The sequence below is a fragment of the Henckelia pumila genome, chromosome 3 (genome assembly GCF_033568475.1).
Source record: "Henckelia pumila isolate YLH828 chromosome 3, ASM3356847v2, whole genome shotgun sequence".
Classification (NCBI taxonomy): Eukaryota; Viridiplantae; Streptophyta; class Magnoliopsida; order Lamiales; family Gesneriaceae; genus Henckelia; species Henckelia pumila.
In genome coordinates this window covers 121,235,737-121,249,061 of record NC_133122.1, presented here as the reverse complement: position 1 = coordinate 121,249,061, position 13,325 = coordinate 121,235,737, and the positions used below count along the sequence as shown (strand labels likewise).

Below are 13,325 nucleotides of genomic sequence, written 5' to 3'. Positions count from 1 at the left end.
CTATACTATCCGTAGTAACGGAATAATAAAGGAGATCCTAAGTGATCCAGAAAATGACTGTGAGTCATCCGAACATGCCTCAGAAAGCATGGGGAATATAAATTGATGAAATGAGATTTATATTCAGAAACATGAATTATTTTATGACTTTCAGTCATCCGAACATGCCTCAGAAAGCATGGGGAATATAAATTGATGAAATGAGATTTATATTCAGAAACATAAATTACTCTTTGAGTAAAATAATCAATTTAAGATTGATTCAATTCTTGCAAAAGAATTTATAAATGCAATGATACGCATAATAAAACTATCCGAATTACTCACGAAAAGAGTTATTTTACTAACCATTATATATATAAATATGTTTTCTTGTGTAGAGTATAATCAAGATGGAGCAACTAAGTCAATTAAAAGAACAATTGATTGAATTGCAGGAAGAAATTCAAATTTTTCAACTAAAAGAAAGGAATTTGAGTAGAAAAATTCAAAGGACAGAAGAAAAGAAGATAACTTCATCATCATCATCTTCACCAAGAACACCAATCAAAATGGCAACTCCATTTGACAAAATAATGGAGATAAAAGAGAAACAGTCAGTGGTCACAGCCAACACTGACAAAGAAAAAGAAAAAGAAAAAGAACCGGTGGACACAGCCAGCACCGAGAAAAATAAAAAAGAAGAAAGGATGTTTAAAAGTGCCCTTGAAAAGAAAGAAAGAAAGATGGTCAATCTGCGACCACAAAAACCAATTTTTGAGAAAACAAATTTTTCAGAAAAACTCAAGACTGAATTCTTTGAAACACTAAACTATTTGAGAATAGCCAAACCATCTGCAAAATATTGGCTACAAACTTGTGACACATAGAGCATATCAAGAGCAAGAACATTGCAAGGTGTTCCAGCGCATGAAGTCGCAAGATTCTTTTCAAATAGATTATTAAGTGGATTGGAAGTCAGTCCCAACAATCAAGAAATAGAACTATTTCCATATCAGTTGAGAAATAGTATCATCCAGTTCAAGAAAGCAGTCTTTAAGGACAATCCAGTATTAACATTGAGTATTCACTCAACCCTTCCAGATTGGGATGATAACAAATTCTATCAACCAATGGTATATATTCAATGTCGAAAACAAAAAGACAAGTTCTTATTCGAAGGATCAAATGAAGAGAAACCAGTAATGGATATCTCAATACTTCCTGAGATAAGAATAAAGACATTGATTGATATGATCTCAAAGATAGGAAAGATTGATGGAAAATCAAAGGTTAAAATAAATTTTGCAACCAGTAAAATTTTATTAACCACTGGACACAAGGAGACAATCCAAAAGAAAGAACAAGCCATGTTAGCTCAATTCGAAGCTCCAATCTATGAAGCAAGAGTTGAAATGACCCGAGAAACCCAACAAATGTTATGTCAAAAACTAAGAACAATGATATCCACTCACAAATGTGGACATTGTCAACCCATTCAGACAGAAGAAGCAGATGTCAAAGAGGACAAACCAGCTGTCAAAGAAGACAAACCAATAAAGAAATGGTCCGAATGCACCAGTGATTCAGAGAGTAACACAATGTAAAAACAAATGAAATCGTGGACCACACCACATGTTAAAGGCATCCACTCATATGTAAAATGAGGTGTTTCCATTATGTAGTGTCGGGTGGTCCCCCTCTTTTCTTTTATTTTTAATTATGTATGCGTTTCTCCACGCCTATAAAAGGAGATGTTTTGTGCTGTAAAATGGTAAGTGAAGTTTGAGTATCTCTATCTTCTTAAAGTTTCTTACAATCTGATTCATACAAGACGTATGAAAACTATCAGAAACTAAGAAACATAAAATCAGAAACAAAATAAGCCTTATGGCTAATAACTAAACAAGCAGGGCGTAAGGAGGATAAGGTTGGAAACCAATCATTGAATATTCATGGTTAAGAGTAAACCTGGAGATCCATAGAGCAAGTACCAGTTGATCAAGTGATCGTTAAGGGAAAGCAAGGATTTGGCCTCTGCTCAAAACCAAGATTCATTCAAACAAGGTAACCTTTCTAGACCTCCTGCAGCCCTTAATTCAAAGAAATAGTCAAAATACATTAATCATGTCATCATCCTTTATAAGAAATGGAAGATTAATAATAAAAAAACTGGTTCGAAATAGAAGATGATCATGAATATGATACATTTCGTGAATATCGTTTAAATACTTCTGATTTAACCATATTTGAATCAATTTATCAACTAAAATTTGTATTAATAATCCATGAATGGAACCAAACTAATATGAAAACATTTATCTGTTATAAATAAATCAGATCTGAAAATCCATGAATCAGATCTGTAAATCCATGAATAAGAAAATTCATAAGAATTTGAAGAATTCCGCAACCTGGTATCAGAGCTTAAATAAAGCAAATTATTAATGTCTGGATTAACTTTAGATATTGAGATTAAAAATTTATTTGATAAAATAATCTTACTAAAAAATTTACGTCAAATAGATCAATTATGGAATAAAATAAAAAATCTTCAAACCTTTTATTTCAAAAATCATAAAAAATAATATTTTTCAAGCAACTGGAAAATGATAATTCAAATTTCTGAAAACGATGAAATTGAAGATATAACAATATGTTATGAATAAGAACAAACATTGTTATCGAAATCCGATCAACAAAAACAAAATAATAAAAGTAACAATTTTTACTAAATGGAAAATGTATGAAAATACAAAAATGAATATCTTTAATTTATATTCTCAAAATATAAATTTTGATATAGAAAATTGTGAAAACAATTTGAAACATCTTAAAAATTGTCAATCTTCAATTGATAGTTTTGAAGATTTTCAGAATTTATTAGAACAGATAGATTCGACAAAAAAGCTTTTAATAGCCTTAAAAAAATTTAGAAGTTCTATCATCTGTTAAAATGACAGAAGTAAAAATTCCAAATCAAAACAACCTAGTCGATGAATCTGAAGAATCTGAAGAAAACCAAGAGTATAATTTGAATATTATATTCAATCAAAGCAAGTTTGCTGAAATACAAAAAACAGGGTTTTCTAATTCAAAAACAAATCTAATAGACCAACCAGGAATACTAAGTAAGATTTCAAATTTTATTAATCCCAGAAAAAATTTAATTTATTATTCGATTCGTACAAAAGAACGATCTTGTAAAATAAATAACGAATCAAGGTCTAATACTCTGAAGTTATTAACAACTCAAGATATTAATACCATCATGGAAAAAGCCAGTGAAAAAGAACGATCTGAACTGAAATATGTTCATATCGGAGGAATTGAAATAATAATATCAGCTCACTACCGAGAAGGAATAGATACACCAATTGAAATAACAGTTCGTGACAAAAGAATACGTAATTTCGAGGATTCTATCCTTGGAAAAATTGAAGAAAATTTATGTTACAAAAAGATGAAATTTTGTATTTATCCACAATACAATATATCTCTTTTTGATAAAAACATAAATGACGTTTTAACATTAGATTATTACTTTTATAGAAATAATCTTATGTTAACAGGAAACCATCCGATCAATATAAACTATGTTCTCGGTTTAGCAATAAGTAATAATTCTCAAACAGGAATAATTTCAACAAAACCAACTATTTCTGTTGAAATAATGTTTGAAAATATTACAAGAATTGAACACCCTCGAAAAGCATTTATTGAAGAAATAAATCCCTATAAAAGATGGAGTTCAGATGACCTCCAAATCACAAAACAGTCTGTACCAAGAAGATCATTATCATTTGCTAGAAATGATGAAGATATTTTTGATAAGATTGGAACCATGAATCAAAATATTCTTAAAATTAAACAAGCTATTGTTAATGAGTCAACCTCATCGCAATGACGTCCTTAATAAAATTAGAAAAAGATCTAGGAGATTTAGAAAATAATATTAATAAGATCAATCTATCAATACAAGAATTAGAGAAGAATTTCAAAGAATATATTGATTTAGCAACGACTAGATTAATAATTGAACAAGAAAGACATATTAATGAAATATTAAACTATCTTAACGAAGTTCTTCCAATAGATAAAGGAAAAGCAAAAATGGAAGAAGAACCACCATTCAAAATTGAATCATGGTATAGAAATTCCCTTAGTTATGGCAAACATAAGTATGGAGATGTTTAGTGAAATCGACTCATCTGATTTTGAACAAATAGGAGTAAATACAGAAGAATATTTCATTCAGAATTATATCATTCACATCAGGACTCAGAACAATACAGAGATATGGATATTTCAGAATCAGAATCTGAAGATGATTCTAGACCACGATTAAATCTACGAACGAATGTAGAAGGTAGTGGTGGAAGAGATGATGAAAAATTTAAATATAATAGAGACCAATACTCTGGATCTTATAAAGATGTTAGAGATATTCTTAGAGAATCAAAAACATCAGGATTTGTGAAACAAAATATCTTAGATTTAGGATGTTCAACAGCCAAAGAAAGAAAATCAAAGATAGATCATTGGGCAAATGAACTATCAGTACAAATTCAATTAATACCATTATTAGACAAAAGTGAGAATATTCAAGTTTTAACTCATGGAACGATAAAAATGACACTGGTAGGAGCAGTAAAAACTTGGGCTGAAAACCTAGTAATTATTAATCTACCACAAGGAATGACAGGACATCGATATTTCGAACTATTTGTTGATGCCTTGTACCAAGAATTTTTAGGAGTTTCTAATAATGATGCTAATTTGGCAGCTAAGAATATAGAACAAAATAGAGCAATCTTTATATTAGATAATATTAAATTATGCAATTTATGTTACTTAGAAGAATTTATTTGTGATTATGAAACAAACTATTATCAATTAATAGATGCTGATAAAAAGGAACATTATAAACTAAGTATCTTTAATAAGATATCTAATATACCTATACACAGTAAAGATGAATTCTTAACTAGTCTTTATGCTAAAACTTTAGGAGGAGCTATTAAATTCATCAAAGACATAATAACAAAGAAATGTCATGAAGTAACACTAAATAAAAGAATCTCTAAATCCTACAAACAAAACAATAAACTTTGTTGTGACAAAATGAAATTCACAGTAAAAGAATACGGTTGCAAAACAAACATGTCACACAAATATTTAAAACGACAGAAACAGAATAAATTTAATAAACCTTATAAATCTTTTAATAAAAAATTTATTCCCTATAAGAAAAAGAAATTTAAAAAGAATTTCTTCAGAAAACCTTATAAAAGAAAATTTTATAAAAAGTTTCATAACAAAAAACCACCTTGCCCAAAGGGTAAAAGAAAGAATTGCACATGTTGATTGTGCAACGAAGAAGGACATTATGCGAATGAATGTCCAAAACGAAACGAAAAGAAAAATAAAATTAAACTTCTTGAAGAAATATATACTATTGGATTCTATCCCGTAGAAACAATTGAATTTTCATCCGATGATGAAAATATTTATTATCTTGATGAATCAAGTGAATCAGATTTTGAATCCGATTCCACATTTGATAATTCAAAAAATAATATTGATTAAAATAACGACAAGGGCATTTTCGAAAAGACAAATATAGGGAGTAAATTGAAAGTTATGTTTGATTTAGGAAGTTATCTACAAGTTGCCCTTACAAAAACAATATTGAAGTTCGTTTGATTATTTTGGTTAAAACAAATATTTTCTCACCTCTGTACTGTCATATATTTATGCTATATATTGCTTAAAAAACTTTAATATGTTATTTTCTTCATTCCTTAAGTTAGTTAACTGGAAATTTAATTGTGAAGAAAAAAAATTGATAATCACTTCTATTAAGACCTTAAAGATTATGCTTTTGTAGAAAAGTGATTTTTTGGTTTTTAGTAATTGCAAACACTTCTTTAATTTTCCCAAAAATTATTAACAAATTCTCAACAAAAAATTATTTTCAAATTTCATAATTATTTTTAAACTGAAGTCTAACTTAAGTTTAAAGATTACTTGGTCCTAAATTTGGTATTATATCAATAATTCATATATCAAAATAATATTACACCTTTAACAATTCATTTAACCTTTGTTTACAAAAATTTTTTTGTTGCAGACGGAGGTTACAAAAACAATATTGAAGTGTTAAATATATAAAACGAATTTGAAAAAATAAAAATAAAAATTATACCCAAAACAATCCAAAATCTTAAACGTCACGCAAGAGCAGAATCATTCAACTCAACATTCTTGGGAACAAGTCGACATCTTCATAAATCCATTAATTAATAATAATAATTGTATTGATAAATTTTGAATAATACATAAAACCCAAATCAAATATAAAAATTTACAAGTCTTTCGTCGTCATCATTCAGAAATCCTTGAGAAGGATGCGGACCTGCTCGAGGGTGACAAAGAGAACAATGGTGAAGGGTCCCTGCCTCGAAATGGTCGGGATGAAACCTTTGTAGAGCGCCATGGCTCCCTCTGCTCTCACAGTCTTCATCACACAATCCAGGGCTCCGTGGTACGGCGGAGCCATTCCCGGTTCAACTTTCATGTTCATCACGCGGGTCTTGATCACGTCCACCGGGTTCGACACCACCGACGCCACGAATCCGGCGCCGAAGCTGGCCGCAACATGTGTTCCTAGGCCATCTTTCATCAGACCTTTTTCCAGGATGGTTTCTTTGAATTGATCGTACGATGCTAGCTGCGAGGCTGTCACAAGCATGGCGCGGTTCACCGTCAGGGACGAGCCGCGCCACAGGCTGGCCACGCCTTCGCTTTTGGTCATCTGCGAGATGGCGTCCACCACGCTCTTGTAGTTCCGCCGCTGAGCGGCCGGCAGGCGGCCGTCGGCCTGCATCCGGACCATGGCCACGTCAGCGGGGTTCCCCACCGCGGCACCGACGGCACCGGACACGAGCCCCGCGGCGACCTTGCTAGCCAGAGGCAGATTGTTGGTGCTGGGGTCGGTCCATTTCTTTTTGAGAACGTCGTAGAGACCCATTCTGGTGGTCGAGTAGAGGGTCTGTCGGAGAAGGGTGGCTGACACGCCGGAGAAAAGGGCTGCTGCGCCGTCCTGCTGTATGATCCGGAGCCCCACCGCAACCGGGCCGACACTTGGCGGAGGCGGTGGTAGATGGATATGGTGCGCGGCGGCGGCGCCGCCGTGGAATGCTAAAGCTGGGCGGAGATTCTGAACGGCCGAGGACTCCCCCTGAAGCTGCATACGAACCTTGATCAAATCAAGCGGGTGGGTGGTGCAGCCTGCAACAATGGAGGCAATACCTCCCTCAACAAATCCCTTAAAACCCATGGTTAAAGAAACAGAAAAACAGGCAAAATGGAATCTGTCTTTAATTTAAGCAGAAGAACAAGATTCGATTCCTAGATCTGAAGAAAGAAGGGTGGGAAGAAAGAAATCAAGAACACCAGTTGGAGGTAGAGTTCATCTCACTGGAAACCAGGAGATGGGAATGTAGACCAAAGGCTATGGAAGAAAAGTGTGGGACGTTGGGCCTCTGAGACATAAGAGAGAAACGAGATGGAATAGAAGAAGGGGGTGGAGGGGTATTTATACGAGGAAACAAGGAAAGGGGGACGAAATTATTAGGGTTCACAGTCCACACGCATTTACCCAATCCTACAGCCTATACGCGCTCTTTCTTGGAATTCTTCTTTCACCAAATTAACTTTTATTTTTATTACAAATTGGGGATTACGTGTCGAATTATTTTGTACATTAGTCAATTGTGTTTTCATTCCCACAATCTATACGCGATAGGTATAAAATTACGATCAAAAATAATATTTTTTAATTTCAAAAATAATATTTTTCAATCAATTGTTAGAATCGAAATATGTAAATATACCCTTTAAAATATATTTTCTAAAATATGTCTTACAATTGAGCTGAGTTACCAATTCGATTCTAAAAAAATTTATTTAAAAAATTTGTTTTGAGAACTGTCTGGTCGAGCGAAAATATTCTCACGCACTAAATTATTGTGAAAGCTTTTAGAACTCTTGTACGCTTTGATGATTCAAAAAATTCAGGAGACCTGCAACTGCGTGCATCTTCGAATATTTATAATGGAGAATATCCAACGCTCAAAAATATTGCTGGTGAAAATATTTTTCAGAAATAGCCGACAATGCACCAGAATGTACTACGTGTCTTTGACTTGTTTCCAAATATAATACAAATCTTAGAAGACAATCGGAATGTAGTTAGATATGGGAATAACGTTTGTATTCTCTTTGTATTTTTCTTTCAACAACCTAGATCAATCTTAAATGAAGATAGGAACGAAGTTCGAAGATAATAATTGATCTGGTATGGATTTTTTGAACTGGTCTGGTAGTGTCAACGATCTGACAGTGAAAATCGATCTGGTAAGGACCAGACTAGTTTTAGCCAAAAGCTGGGTCCAATAAAATTACTAATCTGATAAGAGATTCTTTATAAGATCAAATATTGTAAGACCGATTTGATATAGATTGAATGTGTTCTTGTTTTTTTTCAGCATATCATCTGACCTGCTTGAACTTGCTCGAGTAAAACAATTTTATGTCAACACCAAAATTAAGAATTTATCATTTTTATTTTTTGGTGATGTCAAAACCAAATAATATGTGTGATAGGATCGGATACGGTGTGTAGAGGGGGGTGAATACACTTAAAAATAGTTTAGTGATATGGAATTGAATTCGATCGGTTTAGTAATGGAATTCCAAGCTTATCTTAGTGTCTGATGTAATTTGACAAACAATTAATGTGCGAAAATATGTCAAATTAAAGATTTGAACACTTACTAACGAACAGTTTATGCAAGTTAAAGAGGATTGGTAAACTGAAAAGGACACAAGCAGATGTTTATGGATGTTCGGAGATTTCAAATACTCTTACGCCACCGCTTCTTCCACCTCGAAAGGATATCACTAGAAGACTTTGAATTTTACAAGCAATTTGAAAAATCCCGTTCCGATTTAGGACTTAGACGCCACCTAAACAAGAACACCTAGTATAACAACTCAGTTTCAGTCCTATACTGATGATAGAACAAGGATGAATACAACTCGACTTCTTTTGCACAAGATTGATCCTTCACTGATCAAATTAATTCTTAGGAGTTTGTGCTTCGAATTTCTTGATTGGCTTTTAAGCTTTTGAGATTATGAAATTCTCTTGTTGTAAACAAAGTGAGCAAAAATTATAGCGTGAGAGAGTTCCTATTTGATCGATCAGAATATCTATTTATACCCTTGGATGTTAACGACCATAAATTCAAATTGAATCTTCGGATAGGGTTTTGAATTATTTTCGTTGTATTTGTCACTTTCAAGAACAAATTCTGGAGCCGACATTTCCCCTTGCATCGCGGCACTACCTTCTGCAGAGTGTGTCAGAGTACGGACGATCTTATCCAAAAGTGGTAAGATAGTAAACTGGTGAGGCTAAACTGATGGAGTCAGTTTAGCAAACAGTTCCGGGTAGTTTTAGCGCGAGGCAGTTTAGCTCCTGTAAATCAGTTTATTATCTTTCCGTTTGGTATTCTTTTAGATCAGTTGAGCTTCGTAATTGTAAACACTAAAACTTAATTTCCCAAAAAATTTCCCCTTTTTGGTGTTTATCAAAACTTTGAGATATGAAGAGATCAACTGATCTTTATAAGTCATTCTTTACAAACTGATTTTGTCAAGTGCAAAATATCAAGACTATCACGACTTTCTAAATCTTCCCCATTTTTGATAAATCAAAAATAAAGATACGGAGGTTTAGATACAAGCGTAGATAATATAAGAGACTTGTAATGACATATAATGAACTATCTTCGATCAGATGGATGTATTGGCATGGAAGAGCTGTGACTGGACGATGGTAAGTGAGGTATTGATGTGTGATGGCCTGAAGCTTTTGCAACAAACTGATGTCGCAAAATGTTCTGAGAGAGACTGGTCAAGCTCGTGAGTTTTATTGTTAAGGCCTTGAAAATTTGATTGAACGAAGGTGTGCAATGATTGGACAAATACGTTCAAGTTTTCAACTTTTGTCTCTAAGGATTTATGAGAATGGTTCAGTTGAGACAATGAGCTGTGCAGTTGACTTGAAGCTTGTGAGACCTTGTCCAATAGAGTAAGTTTTTCTTGAAGTTTGATGAGTTCTAAACTCAATGATTGTCTCAGAAAAGAGACATTGCTGCTAGTTTCTCGTTGATTGTCCTTGAGAGCAGTGAAATCCTTAGACATATTATATAATGAAGTTTTATTTTCAACCATGAGGCGTGATTGAGTCGAACAAATTTATGTAGAAAACTTGGATGTTTGTTTGAGATTTTTCAGAGTTGATTTTATTTTATTGATTGTTAGATTTATATTTGTCTTGTGAATAGTCTGATCAACTTTTTGCTTGCATGTTAATCGATTCCAAGTGGACAGAGGAGGTATTGATTTTGATCGCTCTGATAATTAACATATTGTAAAACTGACTAGAAATAGAATTCGGTTTCAGTGTGCGGTTTGGGTGTAAACTAAATTTTCACAAATATTTAATGCATTCAAATTTGATTAGAATTACGAAAGATTAATCCGTCAATATTTAAATAGGTTTGATTGTTCTAGAAATATTCCTTTGAACAAATTAGGAGAATTCCCGTAATTTAAGATTAAATCTGAGTCCTGAATCGGTTACATGTTACATGATTTGTTCGGTACCTACGTGTGTCTTGGTTGTCTTGTTTTAATTATTTTTATCTTCAGTTATTTTAATTCTTATTTTTAAGAAGTTTTTATTTTATATTCTTATTTTATTTAAATCAAATTGCTTATTATTATTTTGTCTAGATTAAGAAAAATAATTAATTCTTGAAAATTGACAACAGTCCCTGTGGGATCGATACTTGGACTCTCTGTCCACTTTACTATTACTTGACCTGGTACGTTTGCCAGTAGATTTATATCACACCGATTTAGCCGGTAAAGTTTTTGGCGCCATTGCCGGGGACTGTTTAGTTAATATTATGATATATTATTTTCTTGAGACTAGACTTTTTTTCCCTTCTATCTTTTCGTTCTTTTCGTTTTTTTAATTTTATTTTTTTTTCTTTGCTTGTGAGGTACTTGGAGATGGATCATCAACGACTATTCACAAGATTTGGCCAACAATACTCAAAGCCTTTCTATGCTGCTTGGGGGAGATTCAATGAATTGGCGACAATTTTCGATGTCATCAGTTTTCGAGCTACACCCTAACTCATATTTTTTATGGTGGTTTGGATGAGATAACAAGACGTTGGGTAGATGATGGAGCTTTTGCAACTGGCAGTCACTTGTTCAACAGAGATGAAAATAGTGCGATGCACTTGTTAAATGATATGGCAGATTTCGACTACCATTGGCATTGTGATCCTTCACTGCAGGGTTGGAGTCACCAATATCCTCCTGAATTCAACTCCACAAATTTTGCGAACCAAACACTGGAGAATCAAGAAGAGTAGGGTATTTTGAGGATCATGTGGCTCAGTTGGACAATTTTGTAAAAAGGCAAGAAGAGACAAACCAGTTCTTCGAAAGCCGCATCAAATTTTTGAGTCTTTTGGATGAACAGATTGCTCTTCATAGAGAACCAGTTTCTGAGATCTGCCAAGAGCGTGAAGTAATTGAACCAGAGCATGAGGAAATAATTTTTTAGGAATCTTATTGTGAGGATGAATCAAAATTGACAATGGAGGAGGAAGAAACATAAAAGGCTACATATTTTACCTCGTCAATGGTCGTTCCATCTACACCGTTAGAAGATTATTTCTTGCCATTGACGCCGACTCCACAATATTCCATTCTCTATGAGCTTCAGCCTAGATTCGGATTCTACTTCCAAAAGAAAAATTTCAGACCAAGTGTTTTTGGACCGACGAGCTTATAAAGTATATATCACGCCAAGCTTGAGGGCGAAGGAAATCAAGGCCCATATAAAGAGTCGTATGATTCTTACTATGGGCGGCAGTCGCTCTTTGATGGTTGCTTCTGCATAGTCGTGCTGTAGACTATAAACTTAGCGCTGACTGAGAGGCAACCCAGTGTTCTCTTTTCGTTATTGTTTTTTATTGTTTTTTTTTATTTTTTTTAATCTTTTGCTAATCCAATGCCTCACCTGTCGCCTTTATATGTGCATTATATTGCCCTGCCACCAGAAGTTGTTGTTGGACTTTTACAAAGGAGGAAAAGGACGAATACAAAACCAGGGGAGTGTTATTTTTGTTTTCATTATGTGTTTGTTTCGCATTATGTTCATTGTTCTGAAGCATTGAGGGCAATTCTTTGGATAAGTATGAGGGGTAGATTAGGTTTGTTTGTTTTGTTGTTTTGCATTCATATGGTTTATTTTATTGCATATAGTTCGTATTCATGCATATCATTATGTTTTGTGTTTATGTTGTGTGAATAAGTAGAATGACGATTATTGGCCGATGATGATAGAGTTGTCGAGACAAAATTTTTTTTTTTAGAAAATGTTGCTTTTGATTGAACATGAGAAGCTGTTGGTTGACTCGTGAATCATTTTTAAGCACGCATGTTAGACTAGTGTAGTGTAGCGATGTAATTGATGAATTTCGTGTTTGCTTGATCATTGCACGACAATAGGTGCTTGTTGATCATGATAGTGTCTTTGGATTCTTGATGATTGTTTGACATTGCATGTGTGATTTTGGGCGTACCTATAAAATTTTTTAAAAAACTTTTGTTGAAAATTAAGTTAACTCCATCCGGGTTACGAACAGAGATTGAAATCCTAATATATTGTTCTTGACTAAGTATGCAGATTCCATGGGGTTAATAATTTTGAAATTTTAAAATAAAAATTCCATCTGGGCTTGGACAATGATTGAAATCATAATCTTTGTTCCATAGCTAAGTTTAAGGGTTAAATGGGATTGATGCTCCATCCGGGCTATAGACGAAGAGATTGAAATTCGAATCATATCATAGTTATGTTGGAAAAAGGTGATCAGATCAATCAGAATTGATACCCGGTGCAGCGAAAGTTTTAAAATTTTATATGGAACGATTCCATATCATGGGTATCAAAACTTTACGATTAAATTGTGCGTGTAAAAATTAAATAACAATTAAATTTTTACCTTGAATCTCGAAACGAGATTATGGACACCAACAGATAACTCTGCTCTTGTTGTATATCCCAGGAACTGATGGACGAACAATTCTTCAATCAGGTCCACGAACAGAAGTTTAATCCCTCTGATAGATTGCACTAGAAAATCTATCAGAAGTTTCTACGAAGAGAATTAACGAATTTGATCCGT

General features: G+C 33.5%; 1 protein-coding gene across 1 annotated transcript; it reads right to left on the bottom strand.

Annotated features, from left to right (window-relative positions):
• Nucleotides 1-6,277: 6,277 nt before the first annotated feature.
• On the bottom strand, nt 6,278-7,552 carry LOC140887818 (mitochondrial uncoupling protein 5-like). The gene has a single exon (XM_073295313.1). The coding sequence runs from the start codon at nt 7,319-7,321 to the stop codon at nt 6,371-6,373; it is 951 nt and encodes a 316-aa protein (XP_073151414.1). The 5' UTR covers nt 7,322-7,552; the 3' UTR covers nt 6,278-6,370.
• Between the last annotated feature and the right edge of the window lie 5,773 nt (nt 7,553-13,325).